Below are 24,529 nucleotides of genomic sequence, written 5' to 3'. Positions count from 1 at the left end.
CCAATTTCCCCCGGGATCAATAAAGTATGACTATGACTAATAGTTATTGACAGAGGAATTCAATCAGTGGACACTGCCGCGTTCTTTTGATTGACTGTAAATTAACAAAATCAGCACAGACACCTAGTGCAGATAATGGACTGTCTTCATACAATGCTTTCACTGACTGCATCCTCCATGCCTTCATTTTCATTGTAACGTTCAAGATGCTTGCCAATGTCTTCAAATTCTTTGCAGCTCCGAACTTGTTGAATCATTGCATTTTCATTCCCGACCATTTCTGATATCTCTAAGCCTGACTGCTTGAAACTGCAGTGAGCAGATCAGTTCCAAATTGTCTTACTGCTTATTTCTCACCAACTACCAGTGACAAAAATCACTGCTTTTTCAACACAAGCACACGGAACCGACAACATTTAAAAATCGCCCGCTCTAGGCATGGTGAAACACTACAGGCGACAGATGCTAGTTAGAAACTTCAGCAACAGTCTCCTGTCCTAATTAAGCAGCAAAATGTCCCAAATAAACGAAGGGAATCTCAGTTATTTTATCAATGTGATTTTGTTCTTGTCCCAAATAAGCAACTGCTCTGATTAGCCGATGGCCCAGTAAACCGAATCCACTGCAGCACAGAAAGCAAGTGTCCTAATGCGAGACACCAAGTCACTGAAATCTCTCTCAACCTTTATCTTTTGTTTTCTCCCTCAGAATATTTTAACCCAACAGGTCCCAGATCCCAGGAAATTTTATTAATCTAGATTAGAGGTTCCTAAACATTTTTATGCCATGGACCAAGGGAATCGTGGACACCTAGATGTACTGTATCAAATGAGCTACTGTCAACGGCAAACACGAGGAATTCTGCAGATGCTGGAAATTCAAGCAACACACATCAAAGTTGCTGGTGAACGCAGCAGGCCAGGCAGCATCTCTAGGAAGGGTCTCGGCCTGAAACGTCGACTGTACCTCTTCCTGGAGATGCTGCCTGGCCTGCTGCGTTCACCAGCAACTTTGATGTGTGTTACTGTCAACAGCATTAGCAGCAGCTATTGTGGTTTTTCTACAAGTGACTCAATTTTAAAACTAGTGGTTGTAAAGACATAGGGGTCATAGAAAAGTACAGCACAGAAAAAGGCCCTTCAACCCATCTAGTCTGTGCCAAACAATTTAAGCTGCCTATCTCCATCGATCTGCACCAGGACCATAGCCCTCCATACCCCTACCAACCTTGTATCTATCCAAACTTCCCTTAAATGTTGAAATCGAGCTCAAATGCACCACTTTCACTGGCAGCTTGTTCCACACTCTCATAACTCTGAGTGAAGAAGTTTCCCCTCATGTTTCCCTTAAACTTTTCGCCTTTCACCCTTAACTCATGGCCTCTCGTAGTCCTGCCCAACCTCAGTGGAAAAAGCCTGCTTGCATTGACCCTACCTATACCCCTCATAATTTTGTATATCTCTATCAAATCTCCCCTCAATCTTCTACGTTGTAAAATATGTAAAATATAAATACAAGTGCAAGTTTTCCTTTTCAGCCGTCTTCTCTGGGACGCGACTGAAATGAGAATTGTGTGTGAAATGTCAACAACTCAAGGCACCATCAGAGGATGCAGATGTTGATTCTATCAATAATCTATTAATTAACTCCTGAAGCAAGCAGATCATCATTAGTCTGCACTCCTGTCAAAATGCCACAGAAACAAACAGAAGCAGGTGGAAGTCCTCACAGATCAAGTACAGTACTGTGCAAAACCCTCACACACAGAGTGAGGGTGCCCGAGGCTTTTGCACGAGACTGTATATGTCAACATGGAGTGGAGTGGTGTGGGGCAGGTGGCAGAGAAGGAGTGCCAGGGACAGGGCTGGCACAGGTGCAGACGCACCCAGCCCTGAGACACCAGCAAGGTCATTCGATTCCAAACAATTGGTTTATCGATCATTACAGAATGTCTCTCTGGTGCTTCCCCTCTCCCCCTTCCCTTTTCCCAACCATGATTCCCCTCTCCCTGCCCACTTCCCATTCTCAGCTCACAATACAGACCCAAATCAGAATAAAGTTAAAAAGCTGATTCTCACGTCATGAAATTTGTTCCTTTTTTTTGGTATGGCAGCAATACATAAAATTACTACAGTATTGTGCAAAAGTCTTAGGCACCTTAGCTACACATACATGCCTAAGACTCGTGCACAGTACCGTAGATTGTAACATCAAAACATTCAGTTCACATCATCGTTTGCGATGCGCTGGAGAAGCCCACAGTGTTGTCATCCTTTGAATGCCAAAGCATCATGCCCACGACTTACTAACGCCCAACCTGGAACGTGGGAGGAAACCGAAGCACCCGGAGGAAACCCACACGGTCACGGGGAGAACGTACAAACACCTTACAGGCAGCGGAGGGGAATTGAACCCGGGTCACAGGTACCGTAAAGAGTCATGCTGCCCGTTACACTAGTGTTAGTACTGAATTAGTGCTGGAAAGATGTGCTGTGTCTGAGAGAGTGGAAGGGGTGAGAAACAACATCTACAAATGAAGAGCTGATTCTTACGTCACCACCTTCCTACCCTTCCAGCATTCCGAAGGGACCACTCTATTTGGTCCACTTCCACCTTTACCTCCGGAGTGGCAAAGACACAGTGGGAAGTTTCCACCTCGCTGCTCCAATCCTGGACACTAGTACTACTAACCCGAAGACCGGTCTCAGCCCGAAACGTTGACCATCTATTCACTTGACCTGCTGAGTTCCTGCACCATTTCGTTTGCTGCCTGGTGCTAATATATTATCGTGACTGGAAGTGCTGTAATAACACCTACACAACACAGCGCGTGTGTGTGTGGGGGGGTGAGGGGGCGCGTTTTGGACGAGTAGTGGTTAACGCAACGCTCTTACAGTTCAGGGCGTTCCAGAATTTGCAGCTCAATTCTGGCACCGCCTGTAAGGAGTTTGTACGTTTTCCCCGTGACCGCGTGGGTTTCCTCCCTCAGTCCAAAGACGTGCTGATTAGCGGGTTAAATGGACAGTGTGGTTAGGCAAGGGTTAAAAAGTTAGACAGCTGGTTGGGCCGGAAGTTGTCTATTCGGTACTGAGCTGCGTTTTGCCATCTTGGTCCCGGAGGAACGCTGTTCGATTTAGCTGAACCACAATTACACTTGAACTTCGTATTTCTCTAGGCCATCTGGTTTCCTTGCATATTCTAGTTTTAATTCAGCCAGTATGAATACTCCTCCCCCTTCCCCCTCCTTATTCTGCACCCTTCCTTTCCAGTCCTGATGAAAGGTCGCGGCCTGAAATGTTGACTGTTTACTAATTTCCACAGATGCTCTTTGACCTGCTGAGTTCCTCCAGCACTAGACAACTGCAGAATCTCTTGTGTTTATGCTACTTGGTGGGTTGATTGGACATTGTAAATGCCCTATAATGTAAGTGGGTGGTGCAATCTTTTCTTGGGCTGGGGTGGGGGGAGAAGGAGGAAATTTATGGGAATGCAGGCAGATCAATCTCGAGGAAAAACAGAGGCAAATAGAACTGCTCGATAAGCTAACATAGAATCAATGAGCCCAAAGACGACCTTCTATATCATAAGAAAGTGCCATCTGATGAGGCTGCACTTCTATAAAACAAGCACACTGCCTTTGGTTTGTACTATTACGATATTTCCTACACTGGAGAAATCAAATGTCTAGGGTGCATCACAACCTGGTATGGAAGTTGTCCTGTCCAAGACCGAAAGAAGCTGCAGAAGATCGTGAACACGGCGCAGCACATCACACAAACCAATCTTCCGTCCTTGGACTCACTTTACACCGCACGCTGTCGGAGCAGTGCTGCCAGGATAATCAAGGACACGACCCACCCAGCCAACACACTTTTCGTCCCTCTTCCCTCCGGGAGAAGGCTCAGGAGCTTGAAGACTCGTACGGCCAGATTTGGGAACAGCTTCTTTCCAACTGTGATAAGACTGCTGAACGGATCCTGACCCCGATCTGGGCCGTACCCTCCAAATATCCGGGCCTGCATCTTGGGTTTTTTGCACTACCTTACTTTCCATTTTTATACTTTCTATTTATGATTTATAATTTAAATTGTTTAATATTTACTATTGATTTGTAATCCAGGGAGTGGGAAGCTCAGAATCAAATATCGCTGTGATGATTGTACGTTCTAGTATCAATTGTTTGGCGACAGTAAAGTATAAAGTATATGGGTTACTGCTTTGCAGAAACCCACCAGCAAATCTGCAAGGGTGACCTTGCATTTAGTGAACAATCTCATTAATTCGCTGCTTCATTCCCACTGTGACCTGCACCTTCAATCTCATGCACTGTTCTAATGTTCTCAAGGACTGGGAGTGTGTTCGGCTATTTGCGGGCCAAACAGTGAATTTAATTTAATTTAACAGTCACTACTCCTTCCCCCTCCCCTCTGCCCTGACACCACCCCCAACCCCGAAACAGGTGTCCTTTTCCTATTGTTTCAAACTGTTTCTTTTTTTGTCTTCTGTCCCCAGTTACTGTTTCTTTTAAGTAATTGTTACCTGGACAATTTTGGTCCGCAGCTGACGGCAAAGAACTCTCGGTTCTCTCCACCCCTTCCCTGCAACTTCTGTTTTGTCATTTTCCCCACTGTGTCAAATGGTCATAGCATATAGAAAAGTACAGCACAGAAATAGGCCCTTCGGTTCATCTAGACCAGGGATGGCCAACCTGTGGCGCATTTCACCCCAGTGATAATAATAAAAAAGTAAGCCTACTCATGCAAAAAGTATTCACCAAAAACCGATTTGTAGAAAAGAACTCTTTAACAGGAATTCAAGTAGCTTAGAGCTAGAAATGGGTTTTACTGAGAATAAATCTAAAACTTCGCAATTATTTTTAGTGATTTTATTATTTCGTGCACATCTTTTGGCAAATATTATCTTCTTTCACACTAATCTGTTTTCAATTTTAAAAAATGTTCAATGAGTTAAACTAGGAAAGGAGGACTTTTGTTCTGCAGTCGTTCTGTAACTGTTCAATACACGTTTGATACTTGTTTGATCCTGAGGTGCCAAGCGTCTGCACCAGCGGTGCGTTGCAGGTTTTTGCCAGTCAGTTTACAATTGACACTCGTGCACTGCGGAGTTGTGCTTTGTTCGTCCTTTGTAAACATTTGCAGTTTCATACTTGTTCAAAAATTAACCCTCGTTTTTACATTCAGTTACCCATCACAGTGCAAAAGAAAATGAGCAAAAGAAAAGCAGGAAGTTGTGAAAGTTTGGCGACGACAGAAGCGTCCTACGAAATTGCTTTAGCATTGGCCAAAAAACGGAGGTCTTTCTCTGATGGAGAAGAAATTGTTAAGCCTTGTCTCCAAATATTTGCAAGATGTCTTGGTGATAAAAATATCGAAAGGAAAGGAGATGAAATTGCTCTGTCAAAGCAAACAGTTACGAGACGCACCAAAGAACTCTCTCAGGATGTATCTGAGCAACTGAAAGACCCTGCCCATGCTTGCACTTTCTTTTCTTTAGCTTTGGACAAACCTGCTGACTTATGTGATGTAGCCCAGTTAAGCATTTTTAGAAGAGGAATTGATGATAATTTTAGTGTCATTGAAGAACTTATCGGTCTTGAGTCGCTTCATGGAAAAACAAGAGGATCAGACATATTTGACGAAGTAAAATCATGCCTAGAAAATCTACAACTAGATTCTAGTAAACTCATCGGTGTTTGCACTGATGGAGCGCCGTCAATGATAGGTAAAGCTGCTGGGACGACAACTTCGCTTGAAAACTTTTTAGGTCGTCCTCTGCTAAAATATCACTACATTATACACCAAGAGTCACTGTGTGGAAAAACTTTAAATTTGCAGCATGTTGTGAAATGCACGAATAAAATTAGAGCAAGAGGATTAGTCATAGTCATAGTCATACTTTATTGATCCCGGGGGAAATTGGTTTTCATTACAGTTGCACCATAAATAATAAATAGTAATAAAACCATAATAGTTAAATAGTAATATGTAATTATGCCAGGAAATAAGTCCAGGACCAGCCTATTGGCTCAGGGTGTCTGACCCTCCAAGGGAGGAATTGTAAAGTTTGATGGCCACAGGCAGGAATGACTTCCTATGACGCTCTGTGTTGCATCTCGGTGGAATGAGTCTCTGGCTGAATGTACTCCTGTGCCCAACCAGTACATTATGTAGTGGATGGGAGACATTGTCCAAGATGGCATGCAACTTGGACAGCATCCTCTTTTCAGACACCACCGTCAGTGAGTCCAGTTCCATTCCCACAACATCACTGGCCTTACGAATGAGTTTGTTGATTCTTTTTTTTTTAATTTTATTTTTATTTGGATAAGGAGTTCACAATTATCATGTACTTTTTTCACACATATAACCTTTTCCATTTTTTTATATGTATAAAACTACAATTATTTATACATTCTTAAGTACACATTGAGATGATATAAAAGCAAAATAAACATTTAAATAGATAATTATGTACTGTGGTAAATCTAACCTATTAGGCTAGGTAATGAAATTAGTTGTTAAGAAAAATGGTAATAATAGTTTCCATACAACCCTTCTGGACCATTTCCACTGGTCCAAAATGTTGCATACAAGCCTATATACCAACCATTGTAGGTGTTTATATCCCAATTTGTTCGTGCTTGTTCCTGCCCGCAGACATAATTATCCAATCCCTATGTACTTATTTACTTAATTTTTTCATTTTTTTTTTATCCCTTTCCCAAATCTTTCCCTTTACTTGTGTTAATTCTCTATTTTCCAAAAAAAAACAAACATTTAGACTAGGCGTGCTTACGTTAGCAATATTACTGTGTTGATGAGAAGAGCAATATAAATCATTAGGAGAGTCATCTAAAGTCTCCTCGCATTGGGGTTATATATTCAATCCATTTATTCCAAATTCGATAGAATGTTTCTTTTTGAGTTCTCAGGGAGTAGGTCAACTTTTCCATTTTAAATATTTCCCAGATAATTTCGTACCAATCTTCTAATGTAGGTGGTATTGGATTTAGCCATTTTCTAGTGATTGATTTCTTACTTGCCGCTAAGAGGGCCTGCAGCAACTTTATATCTTCCTTCTGTTCAAGGAACAATACATGCCCCAAATAGAGCGTCTCAAAGTTCAGAGGTATCTGGGACCTAAGTACCTTAACTAATGTTCTATGAATACCTTCCCAAAATAGACTTAATTTAGGGCAATCCCAGAAAATATGAAAATGATTTGCCTCCTTAGAGCCGCACCTTCTCCAACACATCACATTTGTATCTTTATATTTTTCCTGATATGGGGTCTTGAAGTATCTTATAATGTTTTTCCAACAATATTCTCTCCAAGTCAAAGAATTAGTCGAGGACCATTGAAAGCTGCAGATTTTCCCCCAAGCCTCCTCTGAAAGTACCAACCCCGCTTCTTTCTCCCACTTCTCTTTAATATACAGTGTATTTACATTTTTAGCATGGGAGAGTGCATTATATAGGCGAGAAACTGATTTACTAGGTATTGAACTGCAAGCCGAATTCAGAATCTTGAAAAATTCTAATTCTACTGTTGATAGGTCTGTATATCTACAACTCTGGTTAACATAGTTTCGTATTTGAAGGTACCTAAAAAAGTCATTATGTTCTAGGCCATGTTTGTCCTGCAGGATTTGGAAACTTTGTAATACTCTTTTATCTATAAATGAGAGGTAGGTTGTAAGACCTTTCTTTATCCATAGCTCAAATCTTTTATCTCCTCTGTTGGGAAGGAATTCGGTATCATATGCACACCATCTAAAGAGTTTTAGCATGTTATTAATTCCACATGAATTAACCACCTTCTGCCATACTTTTAATGTAAGATTTATCCAAGCATTATTAAATTTTTCCAACTGGGCCATCAATCCTTTGTCAGCTATTGAGGCCTGAAGAGGAAAAGTGTCAACTAATCCAAATTCTATTTCCTTCCATCTAGCCTTATATTCCCTATTACACCAATATAACAGAGGGGTTATCTGTGAGGCATAAAAATAATTTCTCAGGCAAGGAAGAACCATACCTCCTCTTTCCTTCCCTAACTGTAAAGTGTTATATCGAATTCTAGGTTTCCTTCCTTGCCAAATGAAGCGGGAAATCCATTTGTCCCATTCCCTGAATTGATTATCATCCACCTCCACTGGTAAAGTACGGAAAAGATATAATAACCGAGGAAGAATATTCATTTTTATAGTATTTATCCTTGAATTTAAACTTAAAAAGGGGATAAGATTCCATCTATGCATATCTGCTTTTATCTCTGAGATTAATGGCCCATAATTTACCTGTGACAGTGTTGAAAGATCCTTCGGCAGGGTTATTCCTAAATATTTTAATGATTTAGCTTCCCACTTATCGTATGTATCCTGCAATTTTTTGGATGGTGTATAATTTAGGGACATAACCTGCGTTTTCTTTACATTTATTTTATAACCTGATATTTTCCCAAAGTCATCCAACAGTGTAAACAATCCTATAAATGATTTTAAACGCAAACAACAGGAATTCTGCAGATGCTGGAAATTCAAGCAACACACATCAAAGTTGCTGGTGAACGCAGCAGGCCAAGCAGCATCTATAGGAAGAGGCGCAGTCGACGTTTCAGGCCGAGACCCTTCGTCAGGACTCGGCCTGAAACGTCGACTGCGCCTCTTCCTATAGATGCTGCTTGGCCTGGTGCGTTCACCAGCAACTTTGATGTGTGTTCCTATAAATGATTTTTCTGGTTCACTCAGATAGACCAAAACATCATCTGCGAATAACGCCACTTTCTGTTCAATCCCTGCCACCTTGATACCTTTTACGATTTCGCTCTGTCTTATTAGTTGGGCAAGTGGTTCAATATATAGCGCAAAAAGGAGAGGAGAAATTGGGCATCCCTGTCTAGTGCCTCTCTCTGAAATGAAGGAGTCAGAGAGGTCCCCATTTATCTTAATTCGGGCTGTTGGGCTGTCATACAGAGTCTGAATTACTTTAATAAACCTTTCTTGAAAGCCGAATCTTCCTAACAGTCTGTATAGGAATGCCCAACTAACCGAATCAAAAGCTTTCTCAGCGTCCAATCCTACTACCATTGTCTCTGTCTCGTTCTTATTAACCTGTTCTAATATGTGCAGAGTTCTCCTTATGTTGTCCTGTGTTTGTCTTTGTTGAATAAATCCAGTCTGGTCTAAATGGATTAGGCCAGGTAAAAGCTTTTCCAATCTGCGCGCTAATATAGATGTAAATAGTTTGTAATCTAAATTAAGAACACTAATTGGCCGATAATGGCCACATTCTAGTTTATCTTTACCCTCTTTAGGAATAACTGAAATAATCGTTTCTCTCCAGGAAGGTGGAGTTTCTCCTCTCTGCAAGATCCAATTAAAGGTGTTAAGTAGTAATGGGGCTAACTGTGTCTTCAGGGACTTGTACCACTCTGAGGTAAACCCATCAGAACACGGGGACTTTCCAGCCTTTAACCTAGAGATGGCCACGTTCAGTTCTTTGACAGTTACTGGTTCTAATAAACTTTCATTTTGTAAATCTGTAAGTTTAGGTAGATCTAAAAAATTCAATACACTGTCTATATAGGGCTCATTGGGGGCCCGGGGTTGGGAGTACAGCTCTCGATAATACGTTTCAAAACTCTCTTGAATTTTCCCTATTGTACTCTCCACAAGCTTTGTCTTTGGATTCTTTATTTTATGAATTGTATTGTCTGCTTGTTGTTTTCGTAATTTATATGCTAATAATCTAGCTGATTTACCTCCTACTTCATAATTCTTTTGTCTCAGGTAAAGAAAATTTCTTTGAGTTTCCAACGTATAAATATCATCAATTTCACTTTGCAATTTCCTAATTTCCTGTTTTCGATTTGAATTACTTTTGTTGCTATCTCCAACTTGAAGTTGTTTTAATTTTCCTTGAAGGTCTGCTAATTTTTGTGCATTCATTTTGTTCATGTGAGTGGTAATGGAAATAATTTTCCCTCTCAGTACAGCTTTCAATGTATCCCATAAAATCACTGGTGATGTTTCTCCCGTGTCATTAAGGTCTAGATATTCTTTGATTTCTCCCCTTAATCTCTCCATTACTTTTGGGTTATTAAGTATATGTGAGTTTAGCCTCCATAGTGTTTTCCTCATTTTCCTTTCCAGGATTAGAGACATAGAGACTGGGCTATGATCCGACAGATCAATTGTTGCAATATTACAGTTTTTTATCCTGAGTCTATCTGTATTAAAGATAAAGAAATAGTCTATCCTTGAATAGGCTGAATGAGGGAAAGAGTAATACGTATAATCTTTACTAGTAGGGTGTAATTCCCTCCAGACATCTATAATTCCCAACTCCTCCATCAATGAATTCACTTTCCGAGTCAGAGGTTTATTCTGAGTAACTATTCTCGAAGAATCTAATATAGGATTTAATCTAATATTAAAATCCCCTCCACAAATTACTACCCCTCGAGAACTGACCATTAGGTCAAAAATGTGTCTATAAAATGACCATTCACTACCTGGAGGAGCATAAACATTCAGCAATGTTATTTCTGTACCTTCTATTCTTCCTGTGATTTTTACAAACCGTCTTTCTTTGTCTCTAGTCTCTGAAATATGTTCATAATTAAGAGTACTTGATATTAAAGTAGCTACCCCTCTTTTGTGACTCAATTTATATGATGAATAAAATACATGCTTAAAGCCCATTCTTTTTAATTTTCCATGTTCAGATTGGCTCATATGTGTTTCCTGGAGGAAAGCTATTTGTGCCCTCTCTTTTTTCAATTTAGACATAATCTTATTTCTTTTAATTGGATTCAAAACCCCATTAACATTATAGGAAATTATTTTTACCAATTCAGTTTGCATTTTTCTCTAGTAGAAAAAAAAGCACTCTCCTTTTCTAACCAAACAGTAAGCAATCCCTTCTCAACAGTAAACCAAGACATATAACCACACCCTAGACATTTCTGAACGTATAACATTTGAAAATTTTCCCCGACTTCCCACAGTGAGGCCTGAGCACCGACCCGCCTCAGTTCAGAGGGATAACCTCTATCTTCACCCTGTGTTTGAGGGCCCTCAGCAGTTTGAATAATCATAGAGAATTTTCTCCTATTTATGTCTCGACCATATTGCTATCATTCAAGTTATTCCGCCTAGATTATTTTCAATTACCAGTTTTCATTTTACTTTTAAGTCCGATTTACTCTTTTCAGTCATTTCTCTTAATTAATCTGTATTCTCTGTACATTCGCGTCTGAATATTTGCAGCTTTTCCTTGTAGTTTGACACTCTGTTTCGAGTGGAGCGTCCTCGCCCCACTAACTGCCACGACTTCTGCCGAATCCTCTCCAGTAGCGACTCCGGTTGGGTGATAACTTTAATAGGTAGTCCCCGGTCCGCCAGGTCCAACGTTGCCTCCTCCACCGTAGTGTAAGTTTTTGTCCCTTTGTCGTAAAAGACTCTCAGCCGAGCTGGATACAGGGTCTGGAATCTGATGTTGTTTTCCTTCAGGACTCTCCGTGTTTCCGTATATTCCTTCCGTCTGGCAAGAATCCCCGGTGCGTAGTCGTGGTCTAAACTGATTTTGCAGTTGTTCCACATGAAACCTTTCTTTTGCCATGCTCTTTTAAGCACCTCTTCCTTCATTCTGTAACTGAGAAATCTGATCAGAATCGATCTGGGCTGGGCGCCTGCCGGGGGCTGTGGTGCCAACGCGCGGTGAGCCCTTTCTATCTGTAGGTCTTTTGCGGCCGGTATGTCAAGGTTCTCTCTAAGCAGCTTCTCCACGAAGGGAATCATCAATCCGGGTTTACCTTCGGTTCCTTCGGGAACTCTGTAGATCCTCACATTTTCCCTTCTCGAGCGGCCTTCTTGATCTATTAGTTTCCACTGGAGTTGGTCTTGTAGCTTCAGCATTTCTGCTATCACTTCCTCTGCGTTTTGTAGCTTCTCTTCAATTCCAACAATCCTCGCTTCGGCTTCATCTATCCACGAGTTAGTTTTTACTATTTCTCCTTTAATATCTTCCAGCTGTTTGCTGTTATCTTGTCGGAACTCGCGAATCTCTCCGAGAATCAAAGACAGAGTCACCGATTCCCCCTCATTATCTCCGTCCCGGCTTGCCATGGGAGAGCTAGGCCCATCGCCTTGCTGCATCTCTTTATGTTTATCAGCCTTCGAAGCGGACTTTTTATTCTTGTTCTTAGACATCATCCTTGCCCCTTTTATTAATATAGTTATGCAATATTAAGTATTTGTCTAAATTCGATTTTGGGGCAGTTTACCTTCTTTTTTGTCGAGAGACCTTTTCCTTACGCCGCCATTCCCTTGATGACCTGGAAGTCCGGAGTTTGTTGATTCTGTTGGTGTCTGCTACCCTCAGCCTGCTGCCCCAGCACACAACAGCAAACATGATAGCACTGGCCACCACAGACTCGTAGAACATCCTCAGCATCGTCCGGCAGATGTTAAAAGACCTCAGTCTCCTCAGGAAATAGAGACGGCGCTGATCCTTCTTGTAGACAGCCTCAGTGTTCTTTGACCAGTCCAGTTAATTGTCAATTCGTATCCCCAGGTATTTGTAATCCTCCACCATGTCCACACTGACCCCCTGGATGGAAACAGGGGTCACCGGTACCTTAGCTCTCCTCAGGTCTACCACCAGCTCCTTAGTCTTTTTCACATTAAGCTGCAGATAATTCTGTTCACACCATGTGACAAAGTTTCCTACCGTGGCCCTGTACTCAGCCTCATCTCCCTTGTTGACACATCCAACTATGGTAGAGTCATCAGGAAACTTCTGAAGATGACAAGACTCTGTGTCAGTAGTTAAACTGACGAGAATTCAGAGAATATTGTGAAATGCTAGATTTGGAATATGGCGATCTCATCCTTCATTGGGAGGTGAGCTGGCTTTCTCGAGGACTGGTTCTGAGTAGATTTTGGAAACTGAAAAATACTGTTCATCATTTTCTAGAAGAGAAAGATGGGCTGCCTGAGGAAAAAGCCCTTTTATGTGATAACAATTGGCTATTTGATTTAGCACTTTTAGTTGATGCTACCAGCCATCTCAATTATCTAATTTTGAAACTCCAGGGCAAGAACAAATTGTTAGCTTAATAAATGACAGCAATGCATTCAAGATGAAGTTGAAACTGTTCACCTCTCAATTAGAAAATGAGGATTTGAGCCAGTTTCCGGACTTAAAAGAGTAGAGTGAATGTACTGAAGATAATGACAACTTTACAAAATATACTGAAAGAAATCAGGTTATTGCAAGAGTCATTTGAAAGTTGTTTTCGTGATTTTGCTAAAGAAGTAGACTGCATACTTGCATTTATAAACCCATTTTCACTTAGTGAACAAAAAAATCATGAAGATGCCTAGTAACATACAAATGGAACTTATTGAATTGAAAACAAATTCATTATTGAACATGAAATTTGATGAGCTTCCCTCAGTCCCAAATGCTCCTGACATGATTAATTGCTGCCGATCATTACCGTGAACATTTTCCAGAACTGAGAAAATTTGCCCAGAGTTATACCTGTCGTTTCAGAACGACGTACATATGTGAACAAGCATTTTCAGCCATGAAATTGATTAAAAACAAAACGCGGTCGCGATTGACTGATTCAAATTTGAAGGATTCTCTGCTGCTCTCAGTAACTAATTTAACTCGAAGCATTAAAAGCTTGGCTAAATCAAAACAGACTCAAAAGTCTCGTTAAGGTAAGTAATGTTTATCTTGTTTTTATATTAAATCAATATATCATGTAAAAATGCTAAAAATGTCTATATTAACAAATTTTTACAAGAATTGAGTGGGGGTACAAGAGTTGTATGGCGCATCTGAACTCGTGTGTGACAAAATTGACGCATGGAATGTGAAAGGTTGGCCACCCCTGATCTAGACCATGCCAAACATTTAAACTGTCTACTCCCATCAACCTGCATCAGGACAATAGCCCTCCATACCCCTACCATCCCTATACCTATTCAAACAATCCTGTACTCAATACTTTGATTTATGAAGGCCAATGTGCTAAAAGCTTTTCTTATGACCTTATCTACCTCTGACTCCACTGTCAATGAAGTATGGACCTGTATTCTCAGATCCCTTTGTTCTACCACACTCCCTAGTGCCCAACCATTCACTGTGTAAGACCTACCTTGACGGGTTCTACTGAAGTGCAGCACATTGCACTTGTCTGTACGAAATTCCATCTGCCATTTTTCCAGCTGGTCCAGATTTCGCTGTAAGCCATGCTAATTTTCCTCACTGTCCACTACATCCCCAACCTTGGTGTCATCTGCAAACTTGCTGATCCAGTTAACCACATTATCATCCAGATCATTGATAAAGATGACAAACAACAATGGACCCAGCACCAATCCCTGCGGCACTTCACCAGTCACAGGCCTCCAGTCAGAGAAGCAACCATCTGATACCACTCTCTCGCTTCTCCCTCAAAGCCAGTATCTAATCCAATTTATAACCTCACCTTGAATGCCGGGTGACAATAAGATTGGTTAGACATGGCCTACCACACACAAAGCCATGCCGACTATTCCTAATTAGTCCAAGTCTCTCCAAATACACATTTACCTGGTCCCTCAGAGCAGCGGTCCCCAACCACCGGGCCGCAAAGCGTGTGCTACCAGGCTGTGAGGAAATGATATGAGTCAGCTGCACCTTTCCTCATTCCCTGTCACGCACTGTTGAACTTGAACATAGGGTTGCCAACTGTCCTGTATTTGCCAGGACATCCCGTATATTGGACTAAATTGGTTTGTCCTTTACTTCCCCTGCTAAGGTAGAGCGTTCCTATGAAACCATTTGTAAGCCGAAATGGCGTGAAGCGAAGAAGCAATTACCATTAATTTATATGGGAAAAAATTTTGAGCGCTCCCAGATCCAAAAAATAACCTAACAAATCATACCAAATAACATATAAAACCGAAAATAAATAACACTAACATATAGTAAAAGCAGGAATGATATGATAAATACAGCCTATATAAAGTAGAAATAATGTATGTATAGTCAGGAAGATGAAGGCAAAACTGATCAGTGGGAAAATTATCAGCACATACGCGCACGCGCACATCTCCCGCACGAGGCTTCATGGTCATGGTAGTCTTCCTGGGGTAAAGTGTCCCGGGATTTGACTAGGAAGAGGTACAGGAGCTCTTCCTAGAGATGCTGCCTGGCCTGCTGCGTTCACCAGCAACTTTTATGGGTGTTGCTTGAAATTCCAGCATCTGCAGATTTCCTCCTGTTTCCGGGATTTGACTGCTACTTTTGTCCCTTATTTGGGAGTGAGAAAGTTGGCAACCCTAACTGTAAAAGACACGTTGAGGTGAGTTTAACCCTAATTGAACAGCCCCCCCCCCCCGGTAAGCCGGTCCGCAGGAATATTGTTAACATTAAACTGGTCCGTGGTGCAAAAAAGGTTGGGGGGAGCCCTGCCTTAGAGTACCCTCCCCCTAATGATGTCAGGCTCATTGTAACTTCCTGGTTTATTTTTAGAGCCTTTTTTAAACAGCAGAACAATACTGGCTATCCTCCAGCCCTCTGGTACTTCACCTTCGCTAAGGATGATTTAAATAACTCTGCTAGGGTCCCAGCAATTTCTTCACATGCCTCCTGCAGAGTCTGATGGAACACCCTGTCAGGGCCTGGGGATCTATCCACCCGAATTTGCCTCAAGACAGTAAACATCTCCTCCTCTGTAATCTGTACAGGGTCCATGAAGTTAATGCTGCTTTGCCTCACTTGTATAGACTCTGTTTTCATCTCCTGAGTAAATACAGGTGCAAAAAAAATTCATCTAAGATCTCTCCCATGTCTTTTGGCTCCTCACATGGATTACCATTCTGAACTTCCAGAGGACCAATTCTGTCCCTTGCAATTCTTCTGTTCTTAACGGATCTGTAGAATCCCTTAGGGTTCTCCTTCACCTTGTCTGTTAAGGCAACCTCAAGCCTTCTTTTAGCCTTCCTGATTTCTCCAAGTGTTCTCTTGCATTTCTTATACTCCATAAGCACCTCATTTGTTCCTACCTGCCTATATCTGCTATGGAACTTTTCTTTCTTAACCAGGGCCTGAAAATCTCTCAAAAGCTAAGGTTCTCTGAACCTATTATCTTTACCTTTTATTCTAACAGGCACATACAAGCGTTGTACTCTCAAAATTTCCACTTTTGAAGGCCTCCCCCTTACCAAGTACACTTCTGCATGAAAGCAGCCTGTCCCAATTCACACTTGCCAGATCCTTTCAAATACCATCAAAACTGGGCTTTCTCCAATTCAGAATCTTAATCCACGGACCAGAGCTATCTTTTGCATATTTACTTTGAAACTAATCGCATTATGATCATTAGATGCAAAGTGTTCCCCTACACAAACTTCTGTCACCCGCCCTGCCTCATTCCTGAATAGCAGATCTCGTTGAGACTTCCAGGCACTGGTTAACATTTTGTCAGAGTTTGTGTTTTTTGCAGATATGAATTGTGGAGGAAATTCTCTCCAAACCCCATTCTCTTGTGTCACTGCCATTTCTGTGAGACACTCTTGTTATTTATATTAGAAATAAGATAAGTTAAAAGCTTTGAATTTAACCATCATAGAATGTTTTAATTCCTGAACAAAAATAAACTTACATTTAGACTGCCTCACGTGCTGGAAAAATATTGTGAGAGAGGTTACTGGTTCATAGCCATCCCACTGCACAACCAAGTTGTCACACAACGTACAATCTTCAGATGTTACCTACCAATTAACTCAAAGCTCAACAGCAGACATTGCAGGCTGTCAGCCTCTCTGGGCACACATTGCTTAGAATCACTAAAAATAAACCTTAAATTAACCACATCCACAATACAAGTAAAAGATACACAGGAAAATTGTTGAAAGGTTTTAAGACATTTAGAAAAGAAACTGCCGGGGATGGAGACTTGCAAAGAATGAACACAGGGACCAGTGTATAATCACCTGACATGGAGCAGGTTCCACATTTGTTTCCCTAATCATCATCACAGAGTAATCTCTACAGGAATATGTGAATGTTTGATTGTATCTGCATCCATGCACAGGAGTGCACTACACACACACACACAGAGTGCAAAAGTCTTCTGGTGCTTGGATAAGTACATGGAGCTTAGAAAAATAGAGGGCTATGGGTAACCCTAGGTAATTTCCAAGGTAAGTACGTGTTCAGCACAGCATTGTGGGCCGAAGGGCCTGTACTGTGCTGTAGGTTTTCTATGAGGGCAAACTAGCCGATAATATAAAGCAGGATACTAAACGTTTTTCAGTTATATAAAGAGGAAAAGGGAGGTGAGAGAGTGAGAGTTGATATTGGACCACTGGAAAATGATGCTGGCGAGGTAGTGATGGTGGGACAAAGAAATGGCAGACGATCTTAATGGTTACTTTGCATCAGTATTCACTGTGGAAGACACCAGTAGTGTGCCAGAGGTCCGTGAGTGCCATTGCTACTACAAAGGAAAAAGTGCTAGGCAAACCAAAAGGTCTTAAGGTGGATAAGTCACCTGGACCAGATGGATTACTTCCGAAGTCTTGAAGAGAGGTTGCTGAAGAGATAACAGATGAATTGGTCATGATCTTTCAGGCAACACTTGATTCTGGCATGGTCCCAGTGGACTGGAAGATTGCAAATGTCCTTCCACTCTTTAAGAAGGGAGGAAGGCAAAAGAAAGGAAATTATAGGCCAGTTAGCCTAACTTCAGTGGTTAGTAAAGTGTTGGAGTTTATTATTAAAAGGAATCCGTTAGTCTTGCGAGACCATGGATCTGCGCCTGGAAAGTCTTCACTCTCCAGGGCGCAGGCCTGGGCAAGGTTGTATGGAAGACCAGCAGTTGCCTATGCTGCAAGTCTCCCCTCTCCACGACACCAATGTTGTCCAAGGGAAGGGCATTAGGACCCATACAGCTTGGCACCGGTGTCGTCACAGAGCAATGTGTGATTAAGTGCCTTGCTCAAGGACACAACACACATCACCTCGGCTGGGGCTCGAACTCACAACCTTCAGGTTGCTAGTCCAATGCCTTGACCACTTGGCCACGTTATTAAGGATGAGGTTTTGGGGTAGTTGGAGACGACAGATAAAATAAATCAAAGTCAGCATGGTTTCTGTTGAGGGAAACCTTGCCTGATAAATGTGTTAAGAGTTCTTCGAGGCAGTAACAAGCAGGGTGGACAAAGGAGAGGCAGTGGATGTCACTTACTTCGATTTTCAGAAGGCACTTGATAAGGTGCCAGACGAGGCTGCTTAACAAGATAAAATCCTATGGCATTACAGGAAAGATAGTGGCGTGGATCGAGGGATGGCTGACAGGCAGGAGGCAGCGAGTGGGAATAAATGGAGCCTTTTCTGGTTGGCTGCCAGTGACTACTGGTGTTCCTCAGGGGTCAGTTTTGGGACCACTACTTTTCACGTTGTTTGCCAATGGATAATGGATAATGGAATTGATGGCTTTGAGGCAAAGTCTGTGGATGATACGAAGATAGACAGAGGGGTAGATAATGCTGAGGAAGCAATGTAATTACAGCAGGACTTAGACAAATTGGAAAAATGGGCAAAAAAGTGGCAGATGGAATAGTGTTGGGAAATGTACAATAACAACAGTGCGGACTATTATCTAAATGTGGAAAAATTCAAACATCAGAGGTGCAGAGGGACTTAGGAGTCCTCGTGCAAGACCCCCAGAAGGTGAATTTACAGGCTGGGTCTGTGGTAAAGGCAGCAAATGCAATGTTGGCATTTATTTCAAGGGGGAATAGAATGTAAAAGCAAAGAGATAGTGCTGAGCCTTTATAAGACATTAGTCAGGCTGCACTTGGAGTATTGCCAACAGTTTTGGGCCCCTTATCTCAGAAAGGATGTGTTGTCATTGGAGAGAGTCCAGAGGAGGTTCACAAGGATGATTCTGGGAATGAAAAGGTTAACATACGAGGCGGTTTGGCAGCTTTTGGTTCTGCATTCACTGGAATTTAATAGAATGTGTGGGCATCTTATTGAAACCTACCAAATGCTGAAAGGATTAGATAAGGTGGATATGAAGAGAATGTTTCCTATTGTGGGGGTATCCAGAACTCGAGGGCACAGCCTCAGAATTGAAGGGGACCTTTTAGAACAGAGGTAAGGAGGAATTATTTTTAGCTGGAGACTAGTTTCCTGATAGGTCGGGGCATCAAAGGATATGGCAAGAAGGCAGGTGTACGGGGTTGAGTGGGATCCATGGTGGAAAAGGGGAGTAGACACGATGGGCTAAATGGCCCAATTCTGTGAGAGAGACAAAGAGAGAGAGAGAGAGAGAGAGAGAGACAGACAGAGACAGAGAGAGACAGAGACAGAGAGAGACAGAGACAGAGAGAGAGAGACAGAGACAGAGACAAAGAGAGATTGATTGAGATAGAGATAGAATCAGGTTTAATATCACTGGCATATGCCATGGAATTTGATAACTTTGCAGTAGCAGTACAATACAAAATACATAATAGATACATGTATATATATATATAGTGCTAACAATTTCCAGGAATTAGGTGCGAGCAGCAACAGCTTTTACTGTCCAGCCTTAATACAGGAGTCCTATAGCACAGAGACAAGACCTTTCCCAGAGAGATGGTTACATTTCAGGAGGTCTCCAGACCCTTTCGGAGCGGAGACTTCCTTTCCAACTGGACATTGGCCTTCTAAAATAATCCTCTGCTTTCAAGATTTCTAAATCAATAAAATAAACTGTTTATTTAATCAACTTTTCTAATATTTGTATATCTATGCACTTGTAATGCTACTTCGATACTGTAATTTCTTTTGGGATCAATAACGTTATCTACCTATCTTAACTGAATTTCAATTGCTCAGCTATTATCAAGAAACAGTTCCAAATTACTAGTTTATAACCCTAAAGCCTTAATTTACTTCAACCTACATCTTGTTTAGAATTTGTGTGTGTGTGGGGGGGGGCAGCAATAAGTCTGTTAGCTGTGTATGTTTAGAAATAGGAGAAAAATATGAACTGCGGGATTAACATCTGTACAAGAAACACGCAATGGCTTCTGAGAATTTTCCTCAAGCTGAGACATGAATCAGCCTTTGCTTGTTTTGGCCTGCAGCCTTTTGAACTTTCTACAATCTAAAATCCTATTTGGATGGTAAACCACTCTGCGGCGAAACATCGTTGCACACTCCCTCTGTTAATAAGGGAAATAACGCCAAACTGATAAGGAATTATGGTCACCCTAAAGCACCAAAAGTAACCTGCAGGAACTCGCTCAAAGGACCTGGCTGCACAGCTTCGGCGAAAGGCAGAACAATTCTTAACCTTGCAGAAACATACTAATTTAGTTCCTACTTTTACCAACAAAGCTTTTCCTGCTTCCTATCTTAACAAAGGGCCTTGTTTTTAAATCCCCCCCCCCCCCCCAGGAAACATCCGAATTTAAAAGCTGCCTGAGGCAGCGGCAGGCTCAATCACTAACAGGAGTAGCATGCAGTGATTATGGAGATGAGTGGTGCTTCGTCCTAGTAACTTAATCAGCCCGGTGCCTGGCTCCGAGCAATTTAACCAGCCACCAGAGAGCCCAAAGTCGACTCACGAAACCTGCTCAAAACATGCTATTGACCAAACGAAGAATCTGAACCTGCCGATCACTGTGGGGAGAGCACGGTCTGCATGACAGATGGGCTTCGACATTTTCTTTTGCTGGATAGTCACGATTACCTGGCCAAGTCCGTAGCGTTCCTTCTCCAACTGCGCTCTAGGCTAGAAACCTTATTGGACGGCATCCACTCAAACTTTAGTCCGTTTGGGAGCCGACAGAGCATCTTTCTTACTAACGTGGGGGGCCAGCTGTTCGTCAAAACTTTGGTTTTAAAGTTACACTCCGAATCAAACTTAATTCTATCGGTAGAGAACAGCTCAAATGCGTCCATGTGAGACTAGCTGGGTCCGATGTAGTAGTAGTAGAGGATTGTTAGGGTAATCACACACATATCTGACAATACATCTCCCGGTTCATCCCGGGAAGCTCACCCCTCTCTCATTGAAGCCTTTGGTCATCCACGCCCCCGTCCCACCACTCTGCAGCACAACCGCCTGTCCCTGTCCCTGTCCCCCCGCCGTGTCACTCACCCAGCTTCATTAAGGAGGCTAGTAAGATCCACAGGGCCACCATGAACTGGGGACGGATATGATCAAAGTCAAAGGTAACGACGGGAAAGGCCTTAGTCCTGTTGCTGGCGATTCGCTCCGCCGGGGCGGAATCACGGCAGCTGGAGGTTGCGGTGTCCGATGCCGAGACGCCGGCTGACCAGCCCAGCGCCGCCAGCACCACCAGGCCGGCCAGGAGCCGCCGGCGGCCGACGCGCAGCGACATCACGGCCATGGTCGCCCCCCGCCGCCAGCCACCGCCACGCATCGAGCACCCGCTCGGAACCGGGAGAGCGCGGCCGGTCACGAAGGCGACGACGGCGCTAGTCCCGCCTAGAGCTCCGCCTGCCGCTCGGGAGGACCCGCCCCGCTGGCCGGCGGGCGGCGCCAGTCATCCCAGACACCCGGGGGCGGCGAGTGGCCGAGTCAGCCTGGCAGCTGCGGGTTCTCCCACTGCAAGAAGTTGCCTGGGTTGGAGGAGACTGGGTTTCTCAAATTAAAACACCCGAAAACTTCTTTCTGGCGGCATCACCGCCTGGCATGGGCAGAAACTTGTAAAATGAGTCATCTCCATCCTGGGGACCAGCATCCAGGGATCTTCAAGGGGCGATGCCTCAAAAAGGCAGCGTCCATCATTAAGGACCCCCACCACCCAGGACGTACCCTCTTCTCATTGCTACCATCAGGGAGGAGGTACAGGAGCCTGAAGGCACACACTCAGCGATTCAGGAACAGCTTCTTCCCCTCTGCCATCCGATTCCTAAATGGACTTTGAAGCTTTGGACACGACCTCACTTTTTTAATATACAGTATTTCTGTTTTTGCACATTTTAAAAAATCTATTCAATATATGTCATTGATTTACTTGTTTATTTACTATTATGTTTTATCTTATTTATTATTTTTGGTTCTCTCTGCTAAATTATGTATTGCATTGAACTGCTGCTGCTAAGTTAACAAATTTCATGTCACATGCCAGTGATAATAGACTTGATTCTGACATATATACTGTACTCGATGTAATTCAGTTTTTTCTATATTTATTTATCAAGTATTTCATTGTACTGCTGCTGTAAAGTTAACGAATTTCACAACATATGCCAGTGATACTAAACCTGATTCTGGTTGTGAAGTGGTTTGCACCCTCTGCCATTTAGGCTTTCGTAGGAAAGCAGCATTCATCATCAGAGATCACCTCCACCCAGGTCATGATCTTTTCTCGCTGTTACTATTTATAGTTTTATTACTATTTAATTATTTATGGTGCAACTGTAACAAAAACCAATTTCCCCCGGGATCAATAAAGTATGACTATGACCATCGGAACCTGCACTACCAGGTTCAAGAACAGTTACTACCCCACAACCATCAGGATCTTGAACAAGGGGAAAACTACACTCATTCACCCATCCATGGGGATGTACCCACTACCAGTGATCTCACTTTAAGGACTCTATCACGTTATCTCATGTTCTCCTTCAAAAAGGATCTAGAGCTTTCCCGGAGCATACGACGAATGAATTCGAAGAACAGTTTAATCATCATGTTCTCCTTATTTATTGCTATTTATTTATATTTGTATTTGAATAGTTTGCTGTCTTCTGCATTCTGGTTGATCTTTCATTAATCCTGTTAAAGTTACTGTTCTATAGCATTGCTGAGTATGCCCGCAGGAAAATGAATCTCAGGGTTGTATGTGGTGTACTTTGATGATAAAATTTACTTTCAACTTTTCTGTGTGTTCTTGAGGCATGGACCAAGAGCTGAAAGAGCCCAGAAAATAAGGCACTTCTCCTAGTTGTAGGATTTGGAGGCTTGCGTGTCTCAATGACCCAGGGAGTTACGTTGGCTCGAGTCAGGGCTTTATGCTTTGGCTCTTGGTAGGGTCACCCATGCCAAACAGGTCAAAGGGTAGAGGCTAGACTAAGAGTGGTCCACCGGTCCTCCAGGTTCGGGGGTTCATCTCAGGGTTAACTACCCTGACTGATCAAACAAAACTATTACAGAAACGGCAATGAAGAATCCTTCTACATCTGAGTGCAACGGTATTCCTGAGTCTCCACTCAGGACTTGCATGACTGGTGACAGTAGTAAAATCTAAGAGGAAGCTACTGACATGATGAAGGAAGCCCTGTACACCAACAGAGGTGGAGGACCCTCATTGCTGCTCTGAACGCCTGCGATGTAACAGGCAATAAGTCAAGAATGTCCTGCTCCACTTTGAACAGTCATGAGTTAGAGTTCACCAAGTCAATGGACTGTTTCTCAAGGGCGAATTGTGTCTAGTGATCTCTCGCATGACTGAGTTTGAAGTAGTGTGTTTGTTTTGAGAGTTTGGTTTAGGGCATGTGATCTGACTGAGTATAGCTGGGGGCTCAGGACTTGGGAGGGCCTGCTTATCCTTCATTCCTGTGGTTTTGAAGAAATTTTGCAGGCTTCATGTTGGTATGCTTTCAGGGTCCATCTGTACACTGCAGCTCTACCAAAATTGGGGTGACCTTGATTGTTGGATCTAGGTGAGGAATAGAACACTTTCTCCATCAGACCTGTCCTGTTGGAAGCAGATAGAAGGTTAACATTAGTCTTTGCTTAAATCAGCTCCATTGTGGGACCGTAAATCAATTCATAGGCATGCATGCCCTCATTAAGCAGGCATAAGGAGCTGAATTCCTGCAAGCAATAGAAACGTCAGTTCCTTACTAGTTGACTTTCTCTTTAAAGATGCTCCCGGTTATAGCCACTATTAAGTCCCCTAGCTATCTATCTCTTCTCAAGTACAGACAATGAGTTTGCAGATCTGAGATGGAAGCTGCTCACTGCCTAGTTTTATAATTCACATCTACATCCAGACTGCCACTTGTCACCCAGGAGTACACATCATTCCCCAACCATTGTAGCCATGATTTGTTCACATTCACATGCCTGTTACTCTCCTGGTGTTCAGAGCAGAAATGAAGGTCCTCCCTCTCTCTGGTGGTGTTCAAGGCTTCCTTCATCATGTCAGTAGCTTCCTTGGTTTTCACTACTGTCAGTCATGCAAGTCCTGGGTGGAGACTCACTGAACCTCCTGCCTCAGCAAGGACCTGGACCCATTGCAATTTACCTATTGCCACAATAGGTCAATGCAATCTCAATGGCTTTCCACACGGCTTTAGACCACCTAGACAACACAAACACCTATGTCAGGATGCTGTTCATTGATTATAGCTCAGCATTTAATACCATCATTCCCACAACCCTGATTGAGAAGTTGCAGAACCTGGGCCTCTGTACCTCCCTCTGCAGTTGGATCCTTGACTTCCTAACCAGAAGTCCACAATCT

General features: G+C 42.6%; 1 protein-coding gene across 1 annotated transcript in view; it reads right to left on the bottom strand.

Moving 5' to 3' along the window:
- The window catches only part of slc9a1a (solute carrier family 9 member A1a), a 71,931-nt gene extending 50,386 nt beyond the window's left edge, over window positions 1-21,545 (bottom strand). The window contains exon 1 of the mRNA XM_063033810.1: window positions 21,190-21,545. Within this exon, the coding sequence (XP_062889880.1) occupies window positions 21,190-21,475 (286 nt within the window). The 5' untranslated portion in view covers window positions 21,476-21,545. The remainder of the gene's footprint in view (window positions 1-21,189) is intronic.
- Window positions 21,546-24,529: the final 2,984 nt, after the last annotated feature.

The sequence above is a fragment of the Mobula hypostoma genome, chromosome 26 (assembly GCF_963921235.1).
Source record: "Mobula hypostoma chromosome 26, sMobHyp1.1, whole genome shotgun sequence".
Classification (NCBI taxonomy): domain Eukaryota; kingdom Metazoa; phylum Chordata; class Chondrichthyes; order Myliobatiformes; family Myliobatidae; genus Mobula; species Mobula hypostoma.
Note: the sequence above shows the minus strand (reverse complement) of the source record. Positions and strands in the feature narration are given on the sequence as shown.